This window comes from Dermacentor andersoni, chromosome 8 (genome assembly GCF_023375885.2).
Source record: "Dermacentor andersoni chromosome 8, qqDerAnde1_hic_scaffold, whole genome shotgun sequence".
Classification (NCBI taxonomy): Eukaryota; Metazoa; Arthropoda; class Arachnida; order Ixodida; family Ixodidae; genus Dermacentor; species Dermacentor andersoni.
In genome coordinates, this window is record NC_092821.1 from 70,222,460 (window position 1) to 70,246,538 (window position 24,079).

At 49.3% G+C, this 24,079-nt stretch overlaps 2 protein-coding genes across 2 annotated transcripts in view; one reads left to right on the forward strand and one right to left on the reverse strand.

Moving 5' to 3' along the window:
* The window catches only part of LOC126538867 (uncharacterized), a 144,464-nt gene extending 122,840 nt beyond the window's left edge, over nucleotides 1-21,624 (reverse strand). Inside the window, exon 1 of the mRNA XM_050185591.3 lies at nucleotides 20,902-21,624. Coding sequence (XP_050041548.1) covers nucleotides 20,902-20,954 — 53 coding nt within the window. The 5' untranslated portion in view covers nucleotides 20,955-21,624. The remainder of the gene's footprint in view (nucleotides 1-20,901) is intronic.
* Nucleotides 21,625-22,067: 443 nt separating this feature from the next.
* Nucleotides 22,068-24,079, forward strand: part of LOC126538869 (ribosome biogenesis regulatory protein homolog) — a 35,746-nt gene continuing 33,734 nt past the window's right edge. Inside the window, exon 1 of the mRNA XM_050185594.3 lies at nucleotides 22,068-22,245. Within this exon, the coding sequence (XP_050041551.1) occupies nucleotides 22,094-22,245 (152 nt within the window). The 5' untranslated portion in view covers nucleotides 22,068-22,093. The remainder of the gene's footprint in view (nucleotides 22,246-24,079) is intronic.

Genomic DNA, 24,079 nt, shown 5'->3' on the forward strand with positions numbered 1-24,079 from the left:
GTGTGTGTGCGCGTGTGTGTGCGCGTGTGTGTGCGCGTGCGCGTGTGTGCGCGTGTGTGCGCGTGTGTGTGCGCGCGTGTGCGTGTGTGCGTGTGCGTGCGCGCGTGTGCGTGCGCGCGTGTGCGTGCGCGTGTGCGCGTGTGCGTGCGCGCGTGTGCGTGCGCGCGTGTGCGTGTGCGTGCGCGTGTGTGTGCGCGTGTGTGTGCGCGCGTGTGTGTGCGCGTGTGTGTGCGTGTGTGTGTGCGTGTGTGTGTGCGTGTGTGTGCGCGTGTGTGTGTGCGTGTGTGTGCGCGCGCGTGTGTGTGCGCGCGCGCGCGAAAACCTGTTTGGGAACTTGAAAGCGACTGCTGCACTCTGGACCCGATATTGGACGCAGAAGTCTCACATGCGCTCTATTACCGAGCATGGCCTCTGAGACGGGCCGGCGCGCAGTATTCTCGGAGGTTATGCATGCACTCTTAGATATAGCAGACTTATAGGTAGGGGAAGCTATCGAGAGGCTGTACAAAGGAATTAGCAATATAAGCATAAAGGCACCTTAGCAATGTGTGGGTTTTTTGAGCATGCGAAGAGCTGCTCACGCTATGTGTCGCTACAGGAGAGGCCCGCTGGCGCACCACGTTTCTACCACTAAACCGAGTGACCGCAGAGGTTGAACGAGCCTCGAGAAACTAAGGTCAAAGACCGAAATCGACGGTTTGGGATCCACACGGACGGTTTCCGAGTCGCTCAACTGCTGCAGCTCCGTACCTGTCCCGAGAGGGATTACGAAGTTTACGAGCTTATCCTATTAGCTGCTGGAGTACGATGGTGTGGAAACAACGCCCGATTTTCCCCACGAATTACCGAGAAAAAAAGAAAAACGACGCGCGGATTGCCGTAGTCGCAAACCATACTCGAAACGGCGCTGACACGAATTCGGCTTGCCGTCATCAAAGCCACAAACCTATAGGTCAAGTTTAGAAGACAGTAATCAAGGCGAATCGTGTACAGCGAGAAAGCACGCATATACACGTCTCGAGCCCAGCAATCAAATCGAATCGTATCAAGCAAGAAAACGCGCACAACAAAACATCGCAACGAAAGGCGACGGCCCACTGCAGCCAGCCGAAGGCAAATGGACGTAACACAATAAAGAAAAAGAAATCTAACGAAAGGGGTCCCCGACTTCACACACAATGGTATACGTCCAGCGGTCACCCGCGCTAGCAGCAGCAAAGTGCGTTTTCGATAATGGCAGGAGACGGGGCACGGCGCCCCGTAATGTCGGAGCGCTCGCGCACCGACGCTAAAACTATACGCGCCATGGGCGACGAAGCGTATGACGGGCAGGTCGCCGCGCAACCGCCCCAAGGCCAAAGGTGCCGCCACCCCGTCAAGCGTGCGCCATTTGCCTTTGGCGAAACGCTGCGCGCACACTGGCGCGATCCGCGGAACAATGGCTGAAACGCATGTGACGACGACTACGTCCCCGTGCAGGCACGCATAGATGACGGCCTCCGCCTTCTCCCGATGCACAATGTGTCGCTCGCGCATATATACGGACGCATAAAGCGGTCCGAGGTTACGATCGCGTTGACCGCAATCGAACGTAAGCGCTGTGTGTGTCGGATGTGCCCTTCTGTTGTCGCTCAGCTTGCGCTACAACAAAATAATAACGTGACGGGCCGCCATTCCTGTCACATCACCTTTTCCTCTCTAATAGGCGCGCTTTGTTTTTTGCATCCCTGTATGCGACTTCGCCAGGCGCGAATTAAGGGGTGAAGGCGCGAGGAAGCGCGCTACTGCAGCACATGCGCTGAGAATATCAAGACTCTCGCAGTAATCAACCTTGCACCCTAAACGTGCGAGGAGAATAACGTCGAGTCGGCCTATAAACTAAACTGGTAGATTATGTCGAACCTGTTTTCATTTTGTCGGAAAAGTGCCGAAAATCACTCACTGCGGGAAAAATTAAGGTTCTCCTTCGCTGAACTTCGCACCGAAAGAAACCTCTCTACACTATTACGTCAGTCACGTGCCTATCGCTTATATAGCACTATATAGCATATAGATTTGCGAGAGCCGCCTTGGAAGTGCAAAATACAATCTCATTTTGTCTCTTACTTTAGTACCGCAGCTATCCTGTAAACGCTCCGGTGCATCAGCAGCGTGGCCACCAGAGAAATTCAATGGGATCGATTCCTCTGCTCTTCTTTTTTCCTTGCTACAATTCTCGCCCAGGTTGTTGCGATTGTTACAATTACGAACAAGTAATCACTTCCCATTGACAACACAAGTACAATGAATAACAAGTTTTGAGAAGCGAATCCACTTCGTTCCTCTTTCGCAGCAGTATACATATATATGCTATGGCGTCACAACTGTAACGTGCATACATTACAAAGAAAGGACTGCGAGACTTCTCGTCTGAAAGGCATTCATTTATCATCTCGTCCCGGAAACACGCCTGAGAAAACGCTGGTGCCGCAGCCCGCCGACTAGTGAGCCCGGTTTAACATAACCTCCCAACTATAATACTCGACAGAGACAGGAAAGCAAAAAAGCATAACTATTTTTTTTTTCGCCCACGGAAGTCGTCTTCAATTAGCACGGCGTTCTCGCGAGCAGCGCGACAAAGCGTCAACCCATGCAGCGCGCCGTCATCACGCCTTGTGCCACGAGCACGCGAGGTCAAAGTTCGCCCTTCTAATTGGCAGTAATAGAGAGGACGGCGAGACAGACGTATACACAGAGAGCCGTCGCCCCCGGCGCACTTCGTCTTCATCAATCTCCCCCAGTGCAACATTCGCGGCTGACTTGACGCTTCCGGACGAAGTTAGCGAGCTGGAAGCGGCGAGGACCGAGAAGAAGAAAAATAAGGGAAAGCTTTAATGCTTCTTCAGATGGAGCTAACTCGTCGGCTTCTCAGTGGGAAACGGCCTATGAAGCAAGAGGGAATGGAAACTAAGAAAAGAACAAAATTCATGAAGTTACTTAATCACTTCATCTGAAGCGTCTGGTAGTAAAATAAATCCGTACCTCATTTCTTCTTTTTTATAAAGTGTGTGTGTGTCTGTGTCACTACTGTGTCCTCTGAAGGACGGGCGTGGTACGCCTAAACCCTGTATTATGATGTACAAACAAAGAACGTGCGTGCAACCAGTTAGCGTGCTTTATACGTGTCGTGGTCACCAGCACCAGCCAGACTGTCGGACACACAGTTGGATGGAATCACATCAATCAAGCAGACGACAATCATAGATCGCGATATTATGTACACTGATGCACCAAAAGCTTACAGTACAACCTCCTTTCTCATGCAGTGAAAATAGCGCGAATTCAGCTGCTAAGGGAGGCAACGAAAACGAAAAAAAAAAAAAGGAATCGGGAACTAAGCAAGGGAATTTACGCAGCGTGTTCTTTGACGGATTGAGTGGTATCGCAGTAAGCGTGGTAAATCTGTCGGCGCTAACGGCAGGCACACCTTCACCCCGCCGAGCGCTTCAAACGAAGAACGCCGAACTTTCGGGGCAACAAAAAACCAGGACAGTCCACACTTACGACTACTCAGCAGGTATACAAGATCGAACAAACGAGGTCGACGCGACAAGAGACGGTCTCTTGCGGGGGCAACCAAAATAAATAAGGGAGTCAGGATAAAAGAGACGTGACAGTGTTCCACACCTGCGCAATCAATACCACTGGCAAGTCCCCGACGAGGGGAACGAAAGAAAGAGAAAGAAAGAAAGAGAAAGAAAATGGCGCAGGAGCCGTGAAACGGAAACAATGGCTCGCAAACGAGGGCCCGCAGCGACGGAGATAGTGCACGTAAACGACGATACAAGTGCAGCAGCAGCAGCCGAGGAAACGGCCACGAGACCCCGCGGATCACCCAGGCAGGAGTGCACTGACGGCATCTGGAATACGTGTCGCGAAGAAGGAAAAAAGAAAAATGGAAGAAGGAAAGAAACAAAGAAAGGAAAAGATAAATTAACGAACCGCGCAAAGGCCGCTAACGACCATTCCGTTCCACCACGGGAGAACGAGGAGGGGGCGACGGGTTGAGGCCAATAAATAAAGCCGGACGGGACGGAAACGCGAGAGGTGCTGGGAAACTTGCGGCAGGTTCACGTAAAGCGAAAAAAGAAAGAAATATATATATACACGCGAAGAAGCAGAAGCAACGAAGAGAAAGCGAAACGCAGAAGAAAGGGGGAAAAAAAAAAAAGGAAAGATTCCGGCTGGCCGGCCGAACGACCTCAGCCCGGTTTCTGTATCTTTCGCTTTCTGCTCGGCGCGCCAGCCGGAATTCGCCGTCCGCTGACCCCTCCCCATTTCGGCATTCTCGCACCCAGACGGCCTTCTCTCTCTCTCCTGTCGATCGATATATATGTATATATCTTCTTTTCCTCCCGCTCGTATTATCGTCGCTCCAGCTCGCAGGCCGGACCAAGGCAGTGCGCCACACAGCGTACATTCCCTCGCGTACACCTGGCGCGCCTATCGGCAGTGACCGCTCAGGAATCCGACACCGGCCTGCTTGCTCTTGCCCCCGGTTGACCCGAGGCAGCAGAGCCCATTCACCGTTTGAAAAAGGCGCATCGGGCGACCCGACCGGATCCCCGAAACTAGCAGCCCGCACCCGTGTTTGTGGGCGGGGAAGAAAATTAAAAATATGTAAATAAAATACCACTTTACCATTCCCCACCTTGGTTTGCGTTTCAGTATGTAGAGCTATCGTTTATCGTAGTCGAGGGTTCGACGAAGGCGAGTCTTGCCAAGATGAAGTCTTTTGTCAACACCACAAAGAAAGGCTGGAATCGCAGTTCATCGGTATAGCAGCCCATAAGCAGCGGCTCAGTGCGACGGCGGCTCCTGAATGGGGAAAAAAGAAGGTCAGAAAGAAAGCTACGCAGTTCCGTCCCGGTCCGGGGTCCGAACCCGCCACCAATGCCCTTCTGGGCGGTCGCTTTAACATCAATCGAGCCAAGCGTGAGAACAGGCGGCTAAAGGGCTAATTAACGGACTTCATCGCTTGTATAGATCAGTGAAACGGCGTACCCTGCAAGCGGCGACGGCGGCGTCACAGCGCGTGCGCAGAACGTCGCTCCCTTACGGACCAAACCAGAGCCAACAGAACGCGATAGCCACTAAGGGACCTTAAGCAGGTGACATTGTCCCCCCCCCCCCCCCCCCCAGTAATAATCCAACCCGTTTCCGCCATATAAATATACATCGTGGCCGGAAGAAATTAATTCCCGAGATTATGAACTGAGACTTGCGCCACTCTGTTTGGCGTCTGTGCAAGAGTTGTCGCTGTAATATTAATGAACGTCACAAATACGTCACGGGAAGCTATGACTGATAAAAGCGCGCGTCGTTTCTTTATTTTATTTTATGGAACAGCAGCTCGTTCGGCAGATACGATCGCGTTTTGCATATGGGCTTTCCTGGCCGTCCGCCAGCGTCAGCTTGTGATGGCTGCAGGCGCGCAAAGGACGCGAGCGTTGAGTCATCACAAAGCCATCTGTACAAAATTCGTTTCCGCATACCGGACAAACCTGCATGCTGAACAGGCCGCAGAAAATTATTCAGGACAAATGTAAAAGACACCGCAACAGTTTTTTTTTTCTCTTTCTGAATCATTTTTGATCTGCTTGATTGTTTAGATCACAGTTATCGCTATTGCACGGTTTTCATGACTATATATTAAAAAAAAAAGTCTAGTCCTGGGGTTTTACGTGCCAAACCCACGGTCTGTTTACGAGGCACGCCATAGCGGGAGACTGCGGATTCATTCTCACCACCCATGGTTTTTTCACGTGCACCTGAATCTAAGTACCAGGAGCGTTATTGCATTTCGCCCCCATCGAAATGCGGCCGCCGTGGACGGGATTCGAGCCCGCGACCTCCTGCTCCGCGGCGGGTGCCTCGAAAATAATTGCTATACTATATTATTTACCTACGAATATTTTTAACATTTCAGTATTCAGCACTCGTAGTTTCGTATTTTGTTAGCTAAAATTATTCGTTGCAAAATTGGCCTTGGTAACACGGCACCATTAGGCAACGTTGTAGGTTTTAACGAGTGCAATTACAAATTAGGAAGTATAGGGGCGCATAGATGATAAAGAGATAAGAAAATTTTGCCGACATTACAACAATATTAAAAGAATTCAAAGGACTGCCACTAAATATTTTACATCTCCAAGCCTTTTCGCTGCATGCTCTGCAGCCTCGTAAATATCGTTCGCCTTATAGCATGTCACCGCAAACTTAGCACTGGGTTAGTATGCAATTCGTTGTTTTTTTTTTGTTTCTTAGTGGCGAAGTCACATTCATTTCATGTAATTTATTTACTCTCAAGGCCGTACAGGCATTTATGCTTTTTGATTTAGGCGTGTTATGCTTATTTTGATTTCTCTTGTTGCTTGCATCAGTGTTCATGAGGCAGAATAACTCGCGCCCTCTGTCTCTCTCTTTAACAATACTTCTACGGAATCGCCCGTGAGATGCTTGTAGAAATGCATAAATAAAGGCGCTTAAAAAAAATGAAAAAAGCACTCACCGAACACACGGCGCGCATGCAATGACACCAGACTGAAACGCCAACAAAGTCGCGTGGTCGCAGCCGAAAGGTTCTTCCAGCTACACCTGCGTTCTTGGCAATGACTTGATGCGAGACGCGGATTTGGGGCCAACTCCAGTGTCTGCATAGAAAAACATGTTTACGCCGTCTCCACCCCGCGTCATAACGAGGACGCAGCGATCGCGAATCGAATCCGCGACTTCGTGCGTATACGGCAACAGGAAGCTGCTCTCCGAGAGCAAGCGTGCGTGTCGCCTCGACTCATTCGGTGCCGCGTTTCTCAAGGAAACCGTACAGCGCAACGACACCGGTGGAACGCACACGGTGACAGGCCGACCCGCGCAAGCAGCGTACAGCTTGAATCGCATCTGTCACTATAGCGTCCTTTAAAAAAATCGAAATTCTTATGTCTCCTCCACACAGGTATAACATCTCCCTATACCTGGGGCAGACGGCAGAAATGCGGCCCAGCGGATCATTCATTCGTCGCTTCAGCTACACTCGCATAAAAAGTTTGTAATTAGATCGTCCCCTCTCCGAAGCAAGTCTGGCACACCACGCTCATGCAGGAAGGCGCGTGCTTAGGCAAAGCGTGGTCGCGATCCGGATTTGTTGGGACACGGCACGGTGGGCATGGAAGCAGCGCGTGCCGCGACGGCCGAACGCGCGACGGCGAGTACGCGTTTGCGCCGATACCGAAATGCGATAAAAGCTTTGCCGCGGCATCCGATGGAGGTCAGGGACGGCTTGCGGCCTTTTGTTTTCGTGGCGACTATACGCCTCCAAGGCCGGGTACGCAATGACTATAGCGCGGGGAAAGAGGCGAGAACGCCTCGATGGTGATGATGAGACGAGACGCACACCCGCGTCGCCGCGGTTGAACCAGTGGCTTTTTGCTCCGCTGCACGCAACTAGAGGTCGCGGGTTCGACCACGGCGGCCGCGTTTCGGTGGGCGCGAAATGCGAAAGCGCTCGATCGCGCGCTTATAGTAAGGTGCACGTTGAAGACCCCTAGGTGGCCAATCCAGAGTCCCTACACTATCGGCGTGCCTCGTAATCAGATTGTCGTTTTTGGCACGTATATAAGTATACCAAGAACTTTTTAAAACATAATTCTAGGCGAAAAAGGGGACAGGAAATTTTCACCCGAACCAATTTTTTTTTCTTCTTTGACTGACAACATGTGAGAAATTTACGTCGCGGCGACTTTTTTTTTTTTTTTTTTTAGAGTACCTTACGCAGCATACCCGGCGTGTTACATGCACGGTGTCACGACTTATAGGACATATGGAGCATGTTACCGGGTCTCGACTTTTTTCAGTCTTCGCAAGATGTCAGGTTTAAAGCGGAAAATTCTATCCTTTTTCGCATCATTCTGCGCTGCATGCTTAGACGGTTTCCTATCTCTTAGCGAAAGCCAGCAAAGCGAGCTGTGCCAGCTGGCATTGATTTTTTCCGAGCGATGTGCTCAAACGTCTGCTCAGCTGCTGTCCCCGCTTTGCGCCTTTCTATTGATTCCGGCAGCCATGCTGCTCCAAAGTGCACCTTTTTTCCTGGTTTTCAGCGCTAAGGAGATACCTGAACAAGACCGAACAACGCCGGGCAAGTGTCCCCGATACTCGGAGTTTGGGGAGAGAATCGAATTCCTTTCGTGCTTGCAACAGACGAAACGCGACAACGAAGCGTCTGTCTCGTTTCTTGCATAAGACGGACAGACGGACGACGGCGTGGCCTCCGCCATCTTTCTAGGGGGGAGGGAGGGGGGGTAGGCACAATGAAGAGCGGCATCTGCGAGTACATGGCGGGCGTCCCCGTCGAGAAGGCGGAAGTGGCGGCGTCCCGGTAGCTGACGAGCCGTGCAGCAAGCAAAGGACGCGGGGCAGCTGCTGAATAATAATAATACCGCAAGAACGATCAACCCCGCCTGTCAAGCGGGCACGTCACGGAACGGCGACGCGAGCGATATAAGGCTCCACGGCGAAACACAGCAGGCGGGGGGAGGCAGGAAGGGAGGGCAGACGCAGCAGCGTAGACCACAGCTTTCGGGACTCGAGCGAAACGCCGTTCGAGAGACGAAGGGACTTGTCGAGGGGGGGGAGGGGGGGTTGTAACGGTGACTGCGGCGCACCTGTGGACCGCGGTGTTCATAATACGCAACGCAACTCTCCCACCTATCCGCTGTCACGTACGGTGGTGGCACGGTTGCTTGAGACGCGGCGGTAGCCATCGCTGCGTGCCTCATGAAAGTACTATGTGGCTATAGAGGCGGATGTACCGCACATGACGCGGACGCGGTCTACATAGCTGACGCGAGCACACACGAACGCAAACAATCGGGAGCCGACGAGTTACTAGTGCAGAACGGCGGATGACGTCGCCGCGCACGCCTGCTATACTGCGAGGTTTATGCATGCACACCGTGCACGCAGACACACACACAGAGACACATGTGCAGAGGCGACCTTAATATGAAGCACACGTAGGCGAGGTACAAAAAACGGGGAACGGATTAGAGAGGCAGCCGGTTAGCAGCGACTGCGTAATCACAAAACTCGTGACGTAGAAATGTCAACGGGCAAAGCGAAACGAGGGCAAGGGGCGGTGAAACGAATTGTTTTCATTGTTGGATCGCAAGCTACCTCCTATAGGATTCGGAGGTCCTGGCCTCGGGAGTCTGGCGTGACCCGGAGGGTTGCTCTCTGGCCTACGTCGCCGGTGTGTGCCGTAACGAGTAGATGACCTACGCTACCGGAGCGTCACACGGAGGCTTAGCGGGGCCCACTACCACGTCCGAGCTTACTTGACGGAACAGGGAAGGGGGCGGGGGTGGTATTCAGATAGGAGAGGCAAACTTATTTAGACAACAACGAGGAACACTCGTACGCCGGAGCACGGTACATCTAAAGCCGCTCCATCTACGCGTCAACGCCGCTTTTGTCGACCAAAACGTGTATGGAGGGGATTTAGGTACATCGTTCTCGTAGCAGACCACACATCTTTCTGGCTGAGCACGTCAGCGCACCAGAGCACACCGAATCTACATCAAAGGTGCGCGCTTTTAACCCCTCTATCCTTCCTAGATCCATAGGCCACGGTCGGAGCAGTCGGAGCATTCATGGTCGCCTTGAGATTCGAGGGCGCGCTCAATCAATCCCGCGCCTTTGTTCACGGAACGCCATCGGAGCAATAGGCCCCGGGACTCACACGGCTCGCGAATGCACGAAGACAGGCATGTCGCGCTTGACTCCATTTGCGCGCCTTGGCTCCTGGTATGGCCCAGCAATTAACCGGGTTGTGTTTCGATCGCATTTAGCGGCTAGCAGCGGCCGCAACGAAACGGCGTGGAACGCACTTTCCCAGGAGTTCCATGGCAGGTCTCGGCGTCGTGGTCGACGACCAACTGTCACCCGTCAACCCTGCAGCCGTCAAACGTGTCTCGCCTTGGCGTCGCCGCTGGTCTGTCCGAGGCGACGTATTGTGAGCTTCACGAAGCGATTCGTCGCAGGAGAGGCTGGAAGATCGCTTCTCCCGCTGGCCGATCGTAACAGTCCGTGGGCCGTGAGACAAGGCTTATTTTGGAGAGCTCCCGGTTGATTAACTAGACGTTCAACTTGTTGAATCCTGTGTGCGGAGGGGTTAAACAACCATAGCTTTTTCTTTTTTCTTTATTGTAGTTTTGGTAATATGAACCCTCCTCCCACACTTATCTCTCCTGACCATGGATGCCGCTTCTAGGGTGCACACTGTCTTCCCGAATTATAGCTCGCACACACACATGACGACACACGTATATCGAATCAGTTTATTCTCGTCTGCTATGCACGTCTTATGGACGTACGCATACGCTGAGAACGCGGTAGTCGGGGCGCGACATGACGCGAGCGTATGCATAAAAGTGCGGCGATACCGACGACGCGGCAGACGTGCTCCACATAAAAGTTAGGCGGCGACGAGCCCAATACGCGAATTACGCCTGCCGGGTGACGCACAGTGCATAATGCAAGTTGAAGGCCCCACCCATTCCGCGTGTGCTACAACAGAGAGCGAACGTACTTACTGCGTACACTCGCCGTATGAAACGTGAAGGGAGAATTTAAAATTCAAATTCAAACTCGCTACGCGTGTGATCGCTAGAGGTGGCAGCAACTACAATCTACGCGCAAGAGGCAAAATTACGGCGATGTAACACGAACTTGAGACGGCGGAAACAAAGATAGGCGCATTAGCCAACCGTACACTGACGTGTTTCATTCAGCGAGTACAGATACACGTTTAGCGTATAGGCGAAAAAAATGCGTCGCACTTCTGCTATCGAAGCGTGTTGTCATTCTTGCAAGATATTTAGAGGAGTCCACGCAACCAACTTAGTCTGAAAAAAAAAGAAAAGAACAAGAAACGCTAGCAACAAACGTTCTCAAAATGGCACCGCCAACCCGACAAAAACAGTTTGTGCATACGCTAAGTACGAAAGTAAGAGAGGCAGAGCGTGCTGCCGAGAGGAAGCTTTGACTGAACTACGCAAATACCATCAACATTGCTAACAGCATAACTAGTTCCACATACAGTAAGCGACAGCCAGAGATCCGCGATGAACCGCCGTACACACCACAAACTCAACGATGCAATTAGATGGACTCAACATGTCTATCTAATCCTCGGCTGCCTTGACACCCATTGGTTACCCTGGCCTGCTCTGGCCCAAAATACGTATTATGCGATCTTCCCAACTCAGCTTCTCCTCCCCCTCTCTCATATAGACTAAGATGTTATATTATTAAAAACTTAGAGCGCTAAGTTCAATTCTGAAGTGTAAAACATTAGCTATCCAACGAGAAGACGCGAAAGTGTCCAAACGAACAGAAGTGCAGACGACCATCTTAACGAAAAAAAAAAAAATCTCAAGTGCCACCCAATCCATTACGACAACTGGGCCGACAATAAGAACAACTGCACGTCGAAAACGACAGCGATATAAGGATAACAGTGAGCGACAACAAATGTGCGCGGATCTTCTGCTTTAGCGCCTTTCGACTATTGACGACGAGAGAACGGAACTTTAGCATTGCCGATCCCGCTTTGTTATAACCAATGCGGAACGTGCTAGCACCAATTTTTTAGCTTCTTGGTTTGACGTTCACAGCGATGTGATAGTGACGCGTAGCCTGTACTATAACGTCGTGCCTTCTTTCACCAGAGTAAACTGGTTCGAAGTAGCGCACACTGGTGCTCCGTCGAGTGCTCACGCTTTAATATATGAGGCACGCGCTGACGTCGTCGAGGCCACCGTTCGGTATACAGCCGGCAGGGTGGAACTTGTCAATAGGACAACAAAATGGCATACATGACGTCATGCGAATACTCCCTATAGGCCGCGTGCACCGCCTATAGAGGCGCCACTGATAGCCACCTAGCGGGCGCTTCCAACAATACGCGTGGGAGCAGTAGCAGACGACAACGCTTTGCAGCAAGGGTGACTGAAGTTCGCGGCTGCGATTTGTCCTTGGTTCGGGCGCCAGACTGCTTCTTCTGCGGTGACAGCTGTAGGGAAGACGCAGACCTCTGTGGGAGCGGGTATGAACAAGGTGTTACCGGTGTTTGGGGCAACATGGTCCACATACGCGCCAGGTGCGTCCCGCAGACAAACGCCATGAAGACCATTTACATGAAGTGGAGCTCATGTAATCTAGCCGACAAATTTTGTTGACTAATGCGATGTCTCGACCGTTTTTTTCTTCTTTAATTCTACCCTTGCCGTAATGCTGCTTCTGTACCTCACTAATAAGCACCCGTCGTTAGTGCAGACTTAGATAACAAATCCGCACGGTGCGATGTCTGCATATACCGTTGTGATTTTTCTGCCGATGAATACATGTGACGCCGCCGAATAAGTGTAGTGAAAGTCGCCTGAAGTAGAATAATTGCGAATTTATTGATAGAAACGCGCACACTATAGTCAACGAAGCCACCAAACGCACGGGTTAATAAAAGCGCGTGTTAGCGCTGTACCGCCGATGAACTGCCGTTCGCGCTGCAGTTTTTGCAATTTTAAATTCCCTAAGGGAACTGCTTGGAAACGTACAAAGCTATAGTGTGACTAACATTGCAGTACTTTTTTTAAATGTTACTAGAGAGAATGGCCACATGATATATTTAAAGGCAGAGCAGCGCCAGTCAAGTTAGATACAGCGCTGGCGGCAAGGCCGGGTTTAGTCCTATGCAGCGTAATCATAATAAGAAATAATTCAGCTGAGTGCAAAATTCACTTGCAAGAAGCGACTACGTTGTGAAACAAACAAATCACTCGGCGTGTTAAGTCTGCTCAGACAGCATCAAGGTATGATGATGTGACGCGAACTACTCAGCGAAAAATGGATCAGCGAAAAATATAACAAAAATACCATATGCAGTAACTATTAGCAATTCTCGCCCTGAGCTACCTATTTTCTAAACACATTTCCCCAAAAACCACAATATCTAAGGTGCCCTCGGGCGAAATGAATAAAGCTGTTAAAGAAGCGCTTGCTTGGTGTCATTCCGATAAGACACAGCGTGATTTATACCCTTTACAAACGAGGCAGGGTGAAAACCTCGCAGCTCAAAAGAATCAAGAGTTATGCATGAAGCAACTAGCAACAGTTAAACATGGGCGAAGCCACGCATAAAATAAATGTAAAAACATGAAGTGCGCGACAGCTGGTGCGAGGATTTACCGGGCCACATAAAACTAACAATTTCAGTTCTTGCAAACTTCTGTAGCTTTAACATGCAAAACAATGCGCTCATGCAGTCGTGCTGCCTAGCTAGCCCAACGCGGTAAAGAAGCGGAAAACAATATAAGCGGCAAACGGCATTCCGAACTTTAGCGAAATGCCTTTCAACCGCATGTTGCACTGCAGACGAACTTCGTCGCTTACCCGTCTAACTACAATTGAGTAAAAAAATAATAATAAAAAAGAAAAAACCCCCAAGCGACAAAGGAAAGGATGAGAACAAGAAATTTCGCGCCGAAGCTACGATCCATTGCCACCATTGCTCCTGCTGATGAGGCTTTGCGGGGAATAATTAGAACCGTATCACCGGCACGTTTTCGCCGGTATTTGAGCCCCCCCCACCCTGCAACAATTCTTCTTCGACATTCTTTGGAAGCTTTGGCCATCCCACACATGCGAAGGGTGTTTCTTATTTTGCTCTGAAAACACAAATAAGACAGAGAAGCACTATCAGCGACGCAACAAACTACGGCGTGCTACGGCGCGCGGCTCGCTCCTCTCCCATGCGTTCTGCGCAAGGCCGCCACCAGTGGCGCGGCCATCGGCGTGCACGCCGCGTATAGCGATGATGGTGTGAAGCACACTGTCACGGCGTTCTTCTAAGCAGCTGTCGCTGTCAAGAAAAAAGTCAGTGACCGACACTTGCCTGCCCCCAATCAACCTATCACGACTACAGACCTATCAAACGACCGCTATACTGCTATTCTAAGCATACGGACAAAAGGTGCAAGCCGGTGGTCGATAAACTTCGCAGAACACAAATTCGTGCACAAAAAAAAAAAAAAAAAAAAAAAAAACTGATAACAACTAGAGCTATGAAAGAATACTACGCTATCCCACGATCGTTAAAGCTCAAACGTCCACCCATACATATGCGACTTTTTCGAACTTAGAGGGAGCACGGCTTCCGTTTCTAACGCAGAATCCATCGTCAGAGGACGATCATCCTCTCATGTACAAACAAAGTTGGAAAACGAAATGGCCGGCTCAAAGCGAGACGGCAAAGACTCTTCCGCTACACCGGCCCTGGCAGTCACGACCTTCGAGAACGGCGCTCACACTTTTCGGCAACGAAAGCGGAACGGAGACCAGAAAAGGGGGAGGGGGGGGAGTCGAAGAAGCGAGATTCCTCCACTCATCGCTAATGCTTTCAGCGACGCCTGGAGTTTGCCGCGTCTTCGAGAGGAAATAAAAACGGGAAAAGCTGACGGCGCCCAACCAACGTTTTGTCGAGCGAAAGCGAGAAGAAAGCGACAACCGGAAACCAGGTTGCTGTTTATTATTCTTTTTAGCCCCCCCCCCCCCCCCCCCGGAATGAGCTTTCGCTTGTTTCCGGCTAGAAGAAGCGCAAGGGAGATAGGTTTTGCTTGCTGCTGCCGCCGTTCGCTAACCGTTGTGGCGGCGAAAAGAGCATCTGGGCCAAGTATACACCATTACGAATCGTGCATCTCGAAACCTGCAATAAAAAGGGAGATTAACGGGCCTCTTTTGTGCAGTGAAAGCGTCGTGACTGCCGTTACCTCGCCCACTGCCGTCGAGCGTCCGACCTTAATTATCCTACAGCTGAGCACTGCGATATTAACCGCGCAGTGCTCTCTCTAGGCCCGAAGAATGTACAGTGCAGACGGCGAGGCCATGCAGGCGCAGACGACCGCCAGACAAATTAATTGGCTCCGGCTGGCTGCTTGGCTTAACCAGCGCACGGCGTAGACATCCGGCTGCATGACCTCACCCTAAGCGGATGATAATAGGTATTTATACGTCTTCAGTGCCGCTGCCTTGGAATGTGAATGTGTGTGCGCTTTCGAGCCACAATCGCGAATGCGCGGCATTGTGACAAATCTGCTAGCAGTGAACGTGTCTCGCACGCCCCTTTTGGCGCGTCGAACGAGCGCGTTGGGTAGCACGATGGTGTGCAAAGGCCAAAGGTAAACTAAGGACAGCGATTAGCAAAACTTTGTGAGAGAATACAGAAACGAAAGTCTGTAGCTTATACATACCACCTTCTGGACAAGTTTAACGACGCTAGGTATGACTGAATAAATGCAACGTAGGCACTCACAATGAAATGTCTAAAAATTAATTGGCAGCCCAATTATACATATATGGGGCACTTACTTCACTATAAACTTTTCTTTCTGTAAAAAAACCTTTGACCTATACTAGACATAGGGTGCTCTACACTCCACAATGTCGCTCTGGGACCCTATATTCCCAACAGCATAAGGCGTAATATCCTTTGCTAGTGGTAAATGTCTCCTTTTGCATGTCGCTGTTGCCTCGTAGCTCCAAGATGCCCCAAGCGATTGTGCGGGGATGACAACGACCTAAAGAAGCAAATCGTGCGGGGAATAGAAACACACCAAGAACATTCCAACCACTTTCCCTTTGCGTGGAGCAGACACGTTTCTGAACATAACAAATATGTAAAGAACAATAACTTTTTGTATGAAACGTGTGGCTAAACCCCGTGATAACGTTAATACTAACGCTAATCTAACAGTAACCAATCAAACAGTAAACCAATCAAAGTGGATCAGAGTTGGATCTGCACAATGTAAGTTGCAGTTAAGTGATCACGCATAACAAATCCAGTACCTCCTTTCCTGCACGGGGCTAATGGAATTCGTGTCGGATCACACTGCAACCACAGCATTCACCTCTGCGGTGACATCACCGTTGAGGTGAACCTTCCACAACGCAGTCTTTCAGGAACCGTTTTGGAGCCCGGGGGCGCACATCGTAGAGAAGTAATACGGTTCCGTGGGAGGAGCTTGTCACTGACAGAAAGAGACGCTGACTTTAACGAGAAGCAGACGATATTCACATGGCTCATCGCCGGGCATCCTGCTGCAGGTATTGGGCGAAAATTACGGTATAAGCATGGTGACAACAGAAACAGCAGACGCACGCGAGGCTCTTCCTCTTCCTCAGATGCAACACCCCTCTCATTCTGGCCCCAGTCGCACAAGTACACAGCAGAACTATTCAGAACATTTCATGAAGGCCTGCAGATCTTCGAAACTGAGCTGTGCTCAGTTGTCATTAGGTATAGTTCAGGAAGTACAACCGAATCGAAGGGACCTTTGGTGCGTTCGTTCTCACACTGGCGCAAGGATAGTATAATTCACGTGCTCGACCCCGTCGACACACGCGTATTTTTCTTTTTTTTATAGCGCAGGCGCGTTTCTTGTCTCCCAAGACTAGTTTCCTAACCGTCCGCAGAGACGGTGCGATGCGATAAGCGAGCGCACCCGAGACTACGTGGCAGGCGCATCTTCGCAGAGGTCGAGGAGGCGAGCGAGAGGTCTTGGCCCTCTTGCGTCGACAACGTACACACCATCGGGTACGAGGACAATGCTGGCATTAATAATTCTGTCTTGACGCAGCTCGGTCAATGACACGGCGTCGAGACAGCCGCATAGCTTATACTAAGCGAGCTTGTAATATATGTATGTAATGGAGGAACGTCAGTCAATGAAGGGCTGCCGTTCAGGGACGGAAAAAGAAAAACAAAGTTGAAAGCCCCGGCAAGTGAAACCACACGTCGACACTCACTCACGCCTCACGATGACCGTTCACGCAAGAACCACGGTGTTCCTACAAGTGTACAGTGTACAGTTATTGCTGGACTAGTAGGAACAGAAGCAAACTCTCCCGCAGCGCCGTGCACTCTCCAAGCGAACTATGGATAACCCTTACCTAGTCGCCCTGCTGTCAATGAATCATCTTTTTATAAAAATCGAACAGACGTGCACAAGCAGCATGTTTTTTTACGTCTTATAATGCAACACAACAATCTTTCTTTTTTACGAATGGCGGAGTAATAATGAGATAATTAAATTGACGAATGCCTTCGTCATCGGGTTAATACTTTAATGTCCCGGGCGGACTCTCCAATCGTGTCCTTCATTTACCTGAACTTCTCGAATACTAAAGATCTGTCCGCTTAGACGTTCTCGAGCACTGTCAAACACTAATCTATCACTCCAGCAAGACTTAATGTTTGCTTTTAGTGTCCCTTTACTATATCCCCCCTCTGTGTAGGACGCTAAGTTTTTCGTGATTTAGGACGACATTCTAACCTGCTAGTCAGTACGGCGCCCATAAACATTTGCGCACGATCTCCTACGTAGCGGAAATTAGTAAACAGTAGTGATGGGCGAATATTCGAAACTAACCAAACATTTCGCAACAACCAACTGTTTAGGCCTGGTTACTGCTTTCTGTCTGCGAAACACGGTACCGCTAATTATCAGAACTGTGACTAAGACAGACATTGTCGAGGCAATGCGGAAACGAAATGAGTAATGCAAGCTTTGTTTTCGGTTTCGCGGCGGAAGCCTACATGACAAGCTGCGATTTTTGCCTGCAGTCTGTCATTCGGCGTTTTTGACAATCTAGCTATGTATCAGTTGAATCGTTTACGGTGATGGTTTCCTTTGTACAAGGCCTCTTACATGTGGCTGCGGCACTCAAGTCCTTTAGAAGCTTCTTTTTTTCTATCTCTTTTTTCTTTTACCCCTTCCGACCTTTTCGAAAGCCAGTCATACAGCAGCGAGTCTTCTTTCTTGGAGAGCTTGTTTGGAACCAAGCTCTAATATCTTTTGAAAGTTCTTGATGTAGTTTTTCTCATGACAGTTGGTGATCTTGTGTTCTAAAGTGATAATTTGTTCATTATAGTTAGCCATCTTTTCTTTAACTAGTCAGCTAGCAGTAGATGCGTGATATCTAATTATACCAAATATTCTTGCTGTAAATTTATGCGTCTGCCTATTCGTCATTCGATTCAATATTAACTATTCACATTCGAAAAACTTTACATTCGACCACTATTACAGTGTAAGTCTTATAAACGACTGGTATCATACGAAGCTAAAAAAGAAACCACTGTTTCGTCGAATACAACTGTTACAACGTACGAAGCCGCACTAGAGTTGCTGCGAAAATAGTTTTTGTCGGCACAACCAAAGAAATAACGGTGGTGACATCGCGTGGCAGGGTCGATACGCCGACGCTGCATCGAACCTTCTCAAAATTCCTGACTTTTCTCAAAAGCTTGCACAGACAGTATGGTATAAGCCCCTGACAAGTGGTTTCGCAAACATTCGCCTTCAAGTATGTACGAAATGGAACTTTTTCGGTTATCAAGGAGACTTAAAAGGAGGTTTAAAGATATGTCCGATATAGTGCACAAGAGGTCTCGGGAAGAGCTGCCTTTATTTTCTTTTCCTTGCCTTCTCATGTTTTCCATATTAATGTTTCCCCACCCCTCACCCAAACAACGTTTCAGTGGTTTTTTTTTTTCTTTTTTATGGGGGGTTGTGCTGGCCGCTTATGATGCGTGCAGATAAGAACCTTCCTTCCATTGTTTGCTTTTCCGTGTCGAAAGCCACATGCCCATCGGGAAGACTCAACGCCATCACATTTCGGAGCTCAGCTGTTACACGTTTTACGCAGCTGACGACAAGACCTCCAATCAGCGCTAGCTGACGTCAGTGAACAGAAATAACATCGCGCGGTTTGTTTCACGTCGCAGAAGGCAAACAAGTCGACGCACCCGTGAGTCAGACGGCATGTGGAAGGCCTTCTGTGCAGCGCAAAGCCAGCATCGGGTGTCATTCATACGTGCAGGCTTTATCTGCACTCGTATACGTGCGAAAAAAAAAAAATTAATAAAGGTAACAAGAGCACGCTGTTTCTGCCGTACCGCTGGACGGTCATCAAGGTGTCGAGAAACTTCTGCTCCTCGCACCGCCCGCTATAAGCAGCAAACACTGACGTGACGGTCTTCCATAACGATATCGTAACTCGCTTTTTATCGGTCCTTCCGAGAAACCAATCCGGAGATAACAGCGTTCAGTCGAGAGGGGCTGAACAAGACAATTATGGCCGGCATGAGCAAAGAGGCAGATGCGAAAACGAGGCGGAGTCGGCTGACATGAAGGACAAGCCCGGGGAGATTACTTCTGCTAGCTTGAAATGCCTTTTAGAAACCATTTAACCAGCTTGCCGACGCCCTTTTACTTATTAGTTCATTTTCCCGCGCGAGGTCAGCTGATCGGTTAAAAGTACCGAGCGCATGCGATCAACGCAGTGCAATGACATCGAAAATACGCATCTCAACACGAGATCTTTCAGACAGCTCGACGCTCAGGTATCGAGACAGACGGCTTGCACGGTTTCCGCAGCCGGACGTAGTCCTTCTATGATGGAGTGTATAAGCGCGACTGAACGAGGACGTAGAAAGAAACAGATACACAGAGACAGCGCCTCAATTTCAACTACAGATTTTATTTTTGCACGCATCGATGTATATGTACCGTACGAGCGGAAACAAACGTGACAGGGAAAAGAAACAACATTTAGTGGTGCATATCGATGAACGGTAAACGTGTGCAAGGCATGGTGAAAACACATACTGCAATGGTTACAAAGATAAACCGAGGAACCGTATCACCTTTTTCAGATAGCGACACTGATGGCTTGCTCACGCACATTTCCTGTAATTTCGGAATTTCCTAAGCTTCCACAATCTCCCTTGTTTCCTTCGCTGCGTGGAAGCCTACGAAATTGCAAAATTACAGGAAATGTGCGTGAGCAAGCCATCAGTGTCGATATCTGAAAAGGAGATATGGTTCCTCGGTTTATCTTTGTAACCATTGCAGAATGTACTTTCACCATGCCTTGCACACGTATACGGTTCATCGATATGCACCACTGAATGCGTTTTTTTTTCCCTGTCGCGTTTACTTTCGCTCGTACGGTACATATACATCGATGCGTGCGAAAATAAAATCTATAGTGAGAAAATGAAGCGCTGTGTTTGTGTAGCTGTTTCTTTCTACGTCCTCGTTCAGTCGCGCTTATACACTTTGTCATGGATTCTAACCAACTAGCCCGCCAACGTGTTTTGACCAACTAGTCCTTCTCCATGCCGGAAACGCACCGCGTGCCAGCAAATGCAACTTTGAACGACGCGGCCAATACGCCGGAAGCACTCAGCGCAGTACATAAAAACAAACAAGTAACCTGGCGGTTATATATAGCTGGGAACGGTAATTGCAGCTTAGAAGCGCGACCCAGTCGTAGCTTCTTATCAAAGTGCAAGGGAAGGCGGAACAGTCGCTCGCCGGACTTCACCGGCAAAAAGATACCGGCGTCATCGTCGCTAGATACCCGACGTCGGATGACTGCTGAAACGACAGAAAAAAAAGAAAAAAAAAAAAGCAGTACCGATGGGGCGTCTCGAATTTTTCGCTGCGTCGGTTGCCAAGAGGGAGATGAATCACATGAGTGCGTTCGCTATCCAAGCACGCCGGACGACCAAGACGGAAAACATAAACAAGACCGAAAGAAGAACGTCAAAAAATAGAGAGAGGGAAAAGACGAGCACGCCCAAACAACGTCGGACGACGCGATAGACGATTCCAGTGAGGAAGCCTCACTTTCTCTCATATTTGAGGTCGGCTAGGAAAACAACAGGCCAGGCGCGGTTTCCATAACGGCGGATATTGTTGGTAACATTAAAGAAAAAGAAAGCCGTGGTAGTGGACTTACCCAAGAAGCGTCTGGTCAGCTAGTTGCTTGACTCGTAGGATTTGCTTCTTCATGGTGACGACGCCAGGCCGGCGTTTGGAGCCCGGAGTGAAGCAGTAGTCGGGGTCGGAAATCTAGGCGTGCTAGCTCACACACACATACGCGCACGAGGCGGGGTTGGAATCTCTTGAAACCGCCACGGACAGCTGAGGGACAGAACGGGGAGCAAAATAAAAATAAAAAGAAGAAGTGCTCGGAGAAAATAAGCGGAGTAGGCAGGGAAGGGGATGGGGGGGTAGCACAAATGCGCGTCTTCGTCGCAGTGTTGTCTGTTCACTGCACCATCACCAGAGGCAGCAAAAAGAAACCGCGTCACCACCACGCCACGAGAAACAACGCCACAGCAGCGGTCGTCGCCGGGTTCGCGGAATATATCACCACGGCGCGCACGGACGATGCAGCGGCAGCACAACAGTCGCGGTTAGTAGATCCGACACGGGGACCGACGAAGACGACGAACGACCACAACAACGGCAGCAGCAGCCGCGACTATTCATGTCACGAAGAGATTGCCGCGAAGACCCACACCATCACAAGCAAGCTACTCGGGGCTCGCTTCCTTCGCTTGCAAGCTGTGCGCGCCAGCGGCGACAGGAGAAAGCGGGGGAAAGCGACGACGGCGTCTCGGTCGCGCTCTTCGCCGTAAACGCAGCCGTGATTGGCCGATGTAAGAACATGTAGCCAATCGAGGGGCCCCTTTGTTGAAACTTTAGGGGAGGCGAGGAGTGCGCTCGCGCTGGTAGCGAAGTCTGCTCATCGCAGGCGTCTTGCAGCGTCCTAGCGGTCGCAGGAAGAACTCAATAGTAGCTTTTATGTTCGAAACATAAGCTTTACCACCACTTTTTTAGGACAAAGTTTAGCTTCTAATGAATCAAGAAAAAGCAAATTCCCTTAACTACTTGTTATTATTTATAATATAGCTTAGCTTTTTACATTTCTTGTTCAAATATTATACAAATTTTGCTTTTATTAAAAGTTAACTGTAAGCCTGCATGGTAAACACACCCAATCATTGTACTCGTAAGTCTTGACCAAAAAAATTTAACGTCTAAGTCAGGGCTCAGGTTTTAAAATTTTGCTTCCGAATGCTCTCACATGCTTTCACATGTAGGGGCAACTAGCCGCAAGGGCAACGACACTATCTTTTCCCAACATGGCCGCCTTGGCGCAGCAAATTTTGCTGGAGGCTGCCGAAAAAGAGGCCTCCTACAAGTCCGTGGATGTTGTAAAGGACTTGGATCTCGAGTTCGACCTTGGAAACCTCCTAGCTACAGACCCCAATCCGTTGGATATCGCCAAACTCAAGTAAGGTGCCCGTGGGCAATGTATAAACAACACGTGTCAGCCATCGTCGCCTTTGGATGTGGCCACGATGCGCGATTTCTTGAAAGAAAATGCTTGGATTAATGTTGTGATGTGCGCTGCGTGCGGTCCTCAGTCACTCGCAGCTCACTGCTGCGCGTCCACTTTCAGATGACAGCGGCTGTGGTGTTTTGCATCGGTGATCGCGATCTCGACACAACTGCGTGTTTGACGCATGCGGGAACTGAAACTGAGTCACGTGAAGTCTCGTGCGTGGAACTTGTGGTGTTCGCGATCTCGTGTTTGCGTCTTTGTCGTTCGCTTAAGTTCTTTTTTCTTTTTTGGTGTTTGTAATTTGCACGAACGTACGCGTAGTGTCAAGAGTTGGCACGACAAACCGCAGCCGTCTGAGCCCTTGTTGAGACAACAGCCTGACGTGAGAGTGCTGCAGCGACTGTCATCCTTGACCGAAAATAAGTTTACGGTCATACAGATGCCAAGAACTTCTAGCATAGACGCTTCTTTCTCCTATTTCTTGTTTTACATTTTTTGTTTCCCGTTTCTTTTTTTTATGCGCGAGCTCATAAATGACGTGGTTGCAGCCGCAGCATGACGATCATCTTTGCAGTTCTTTGCAGACCTTTTCTTGTTTTCAGGCAGTCCATAGTTCAGGGCGTCTGACGTACCAGTTTGAATCATGTCAGTTTACCGCTAGTACCCGTCGACATTTAACGCATTTTCTTCTTCTTCTTCTTTGGACACGTGACCAAGGCAGCGAAATAACAAGCTAGTAGCCACGTCGAAAAAGTAAAAGTGAAGATCATTCAAGGAAACATTCACTATTGAAATATGTTTCTTGTTGTGACAGTTCGTGACACGTTGCTAAGTTTACGATAGGCACGAATACATGCACGTCTTGTCAGTCCTCTTTACCCCATGTGTGTTTGTGCATATCTTACATTCAGCACACAGTGCTTAAGAGCCTCCCAAAAAACGTTAGCCGATACGACGATGAGTTTTCTTGAATCTATTGGGGACTTGTGTTCTTCGAAGCTTTACATTTGTTTTATTATTGTGCTAATGACTGGTGGTACTTTAACTCTTTGTGTCTATCTTTTCTCTGTCGCTCTCTCTCTCTCTCTCTCTCTGTTGCCTCCGTGTTATTTTCGAAGTTTTTTTCCCCATGGTGTAAAAGCAAACTCAACAAAATTTGAAGAGAAACCACAATAGCAGACACCATGAGACAGCGAAGGAAGGAAGTTTCCTTATTAATTCCTTATATTTACATGTTGTGCTCATGGCCTACAAGTAATTTCCGATTAAAGAAAAAGTGACAGCACATATGGTGGCCTTTGAGATTGTACCAGAATCTTCTGGCACACTGCACAAGTACACACAGCATGTTGGCTTCAAGCACATAGTGCAGTTTTCTTCGCTGACCTTTCTTATTTCAGTTTTAAAAGACACATTTTGCTGCAGTTGTTGCATTTCATCACGGTAAAGATAGTTCACAAATCTTCTGTGCCTTTCCATTTCAATGGCAGTGAAGAAAAATTAACATTTCCATCTCCGTCATGATTTGTCTTGGCAGCCTGTGCTGCAACACAGACTTCAGAAGCTGCGTATTTCGAATATTTGAAATTGCTACACACCTTCTTATGTCAGTTGCTTTCTTTGTTATTCTCCCCCTCACCATGTTAGGGCATGACAGATGGTGAGGTGACATGGATGATGAGGCGACAATTGTTATAAATTAAATTCAGGGGTTTTACGAGCTCAAACGTCAATATGATTACGAGGCACACCATACTGGAGGGCTGGAATAATTGTGACCCCC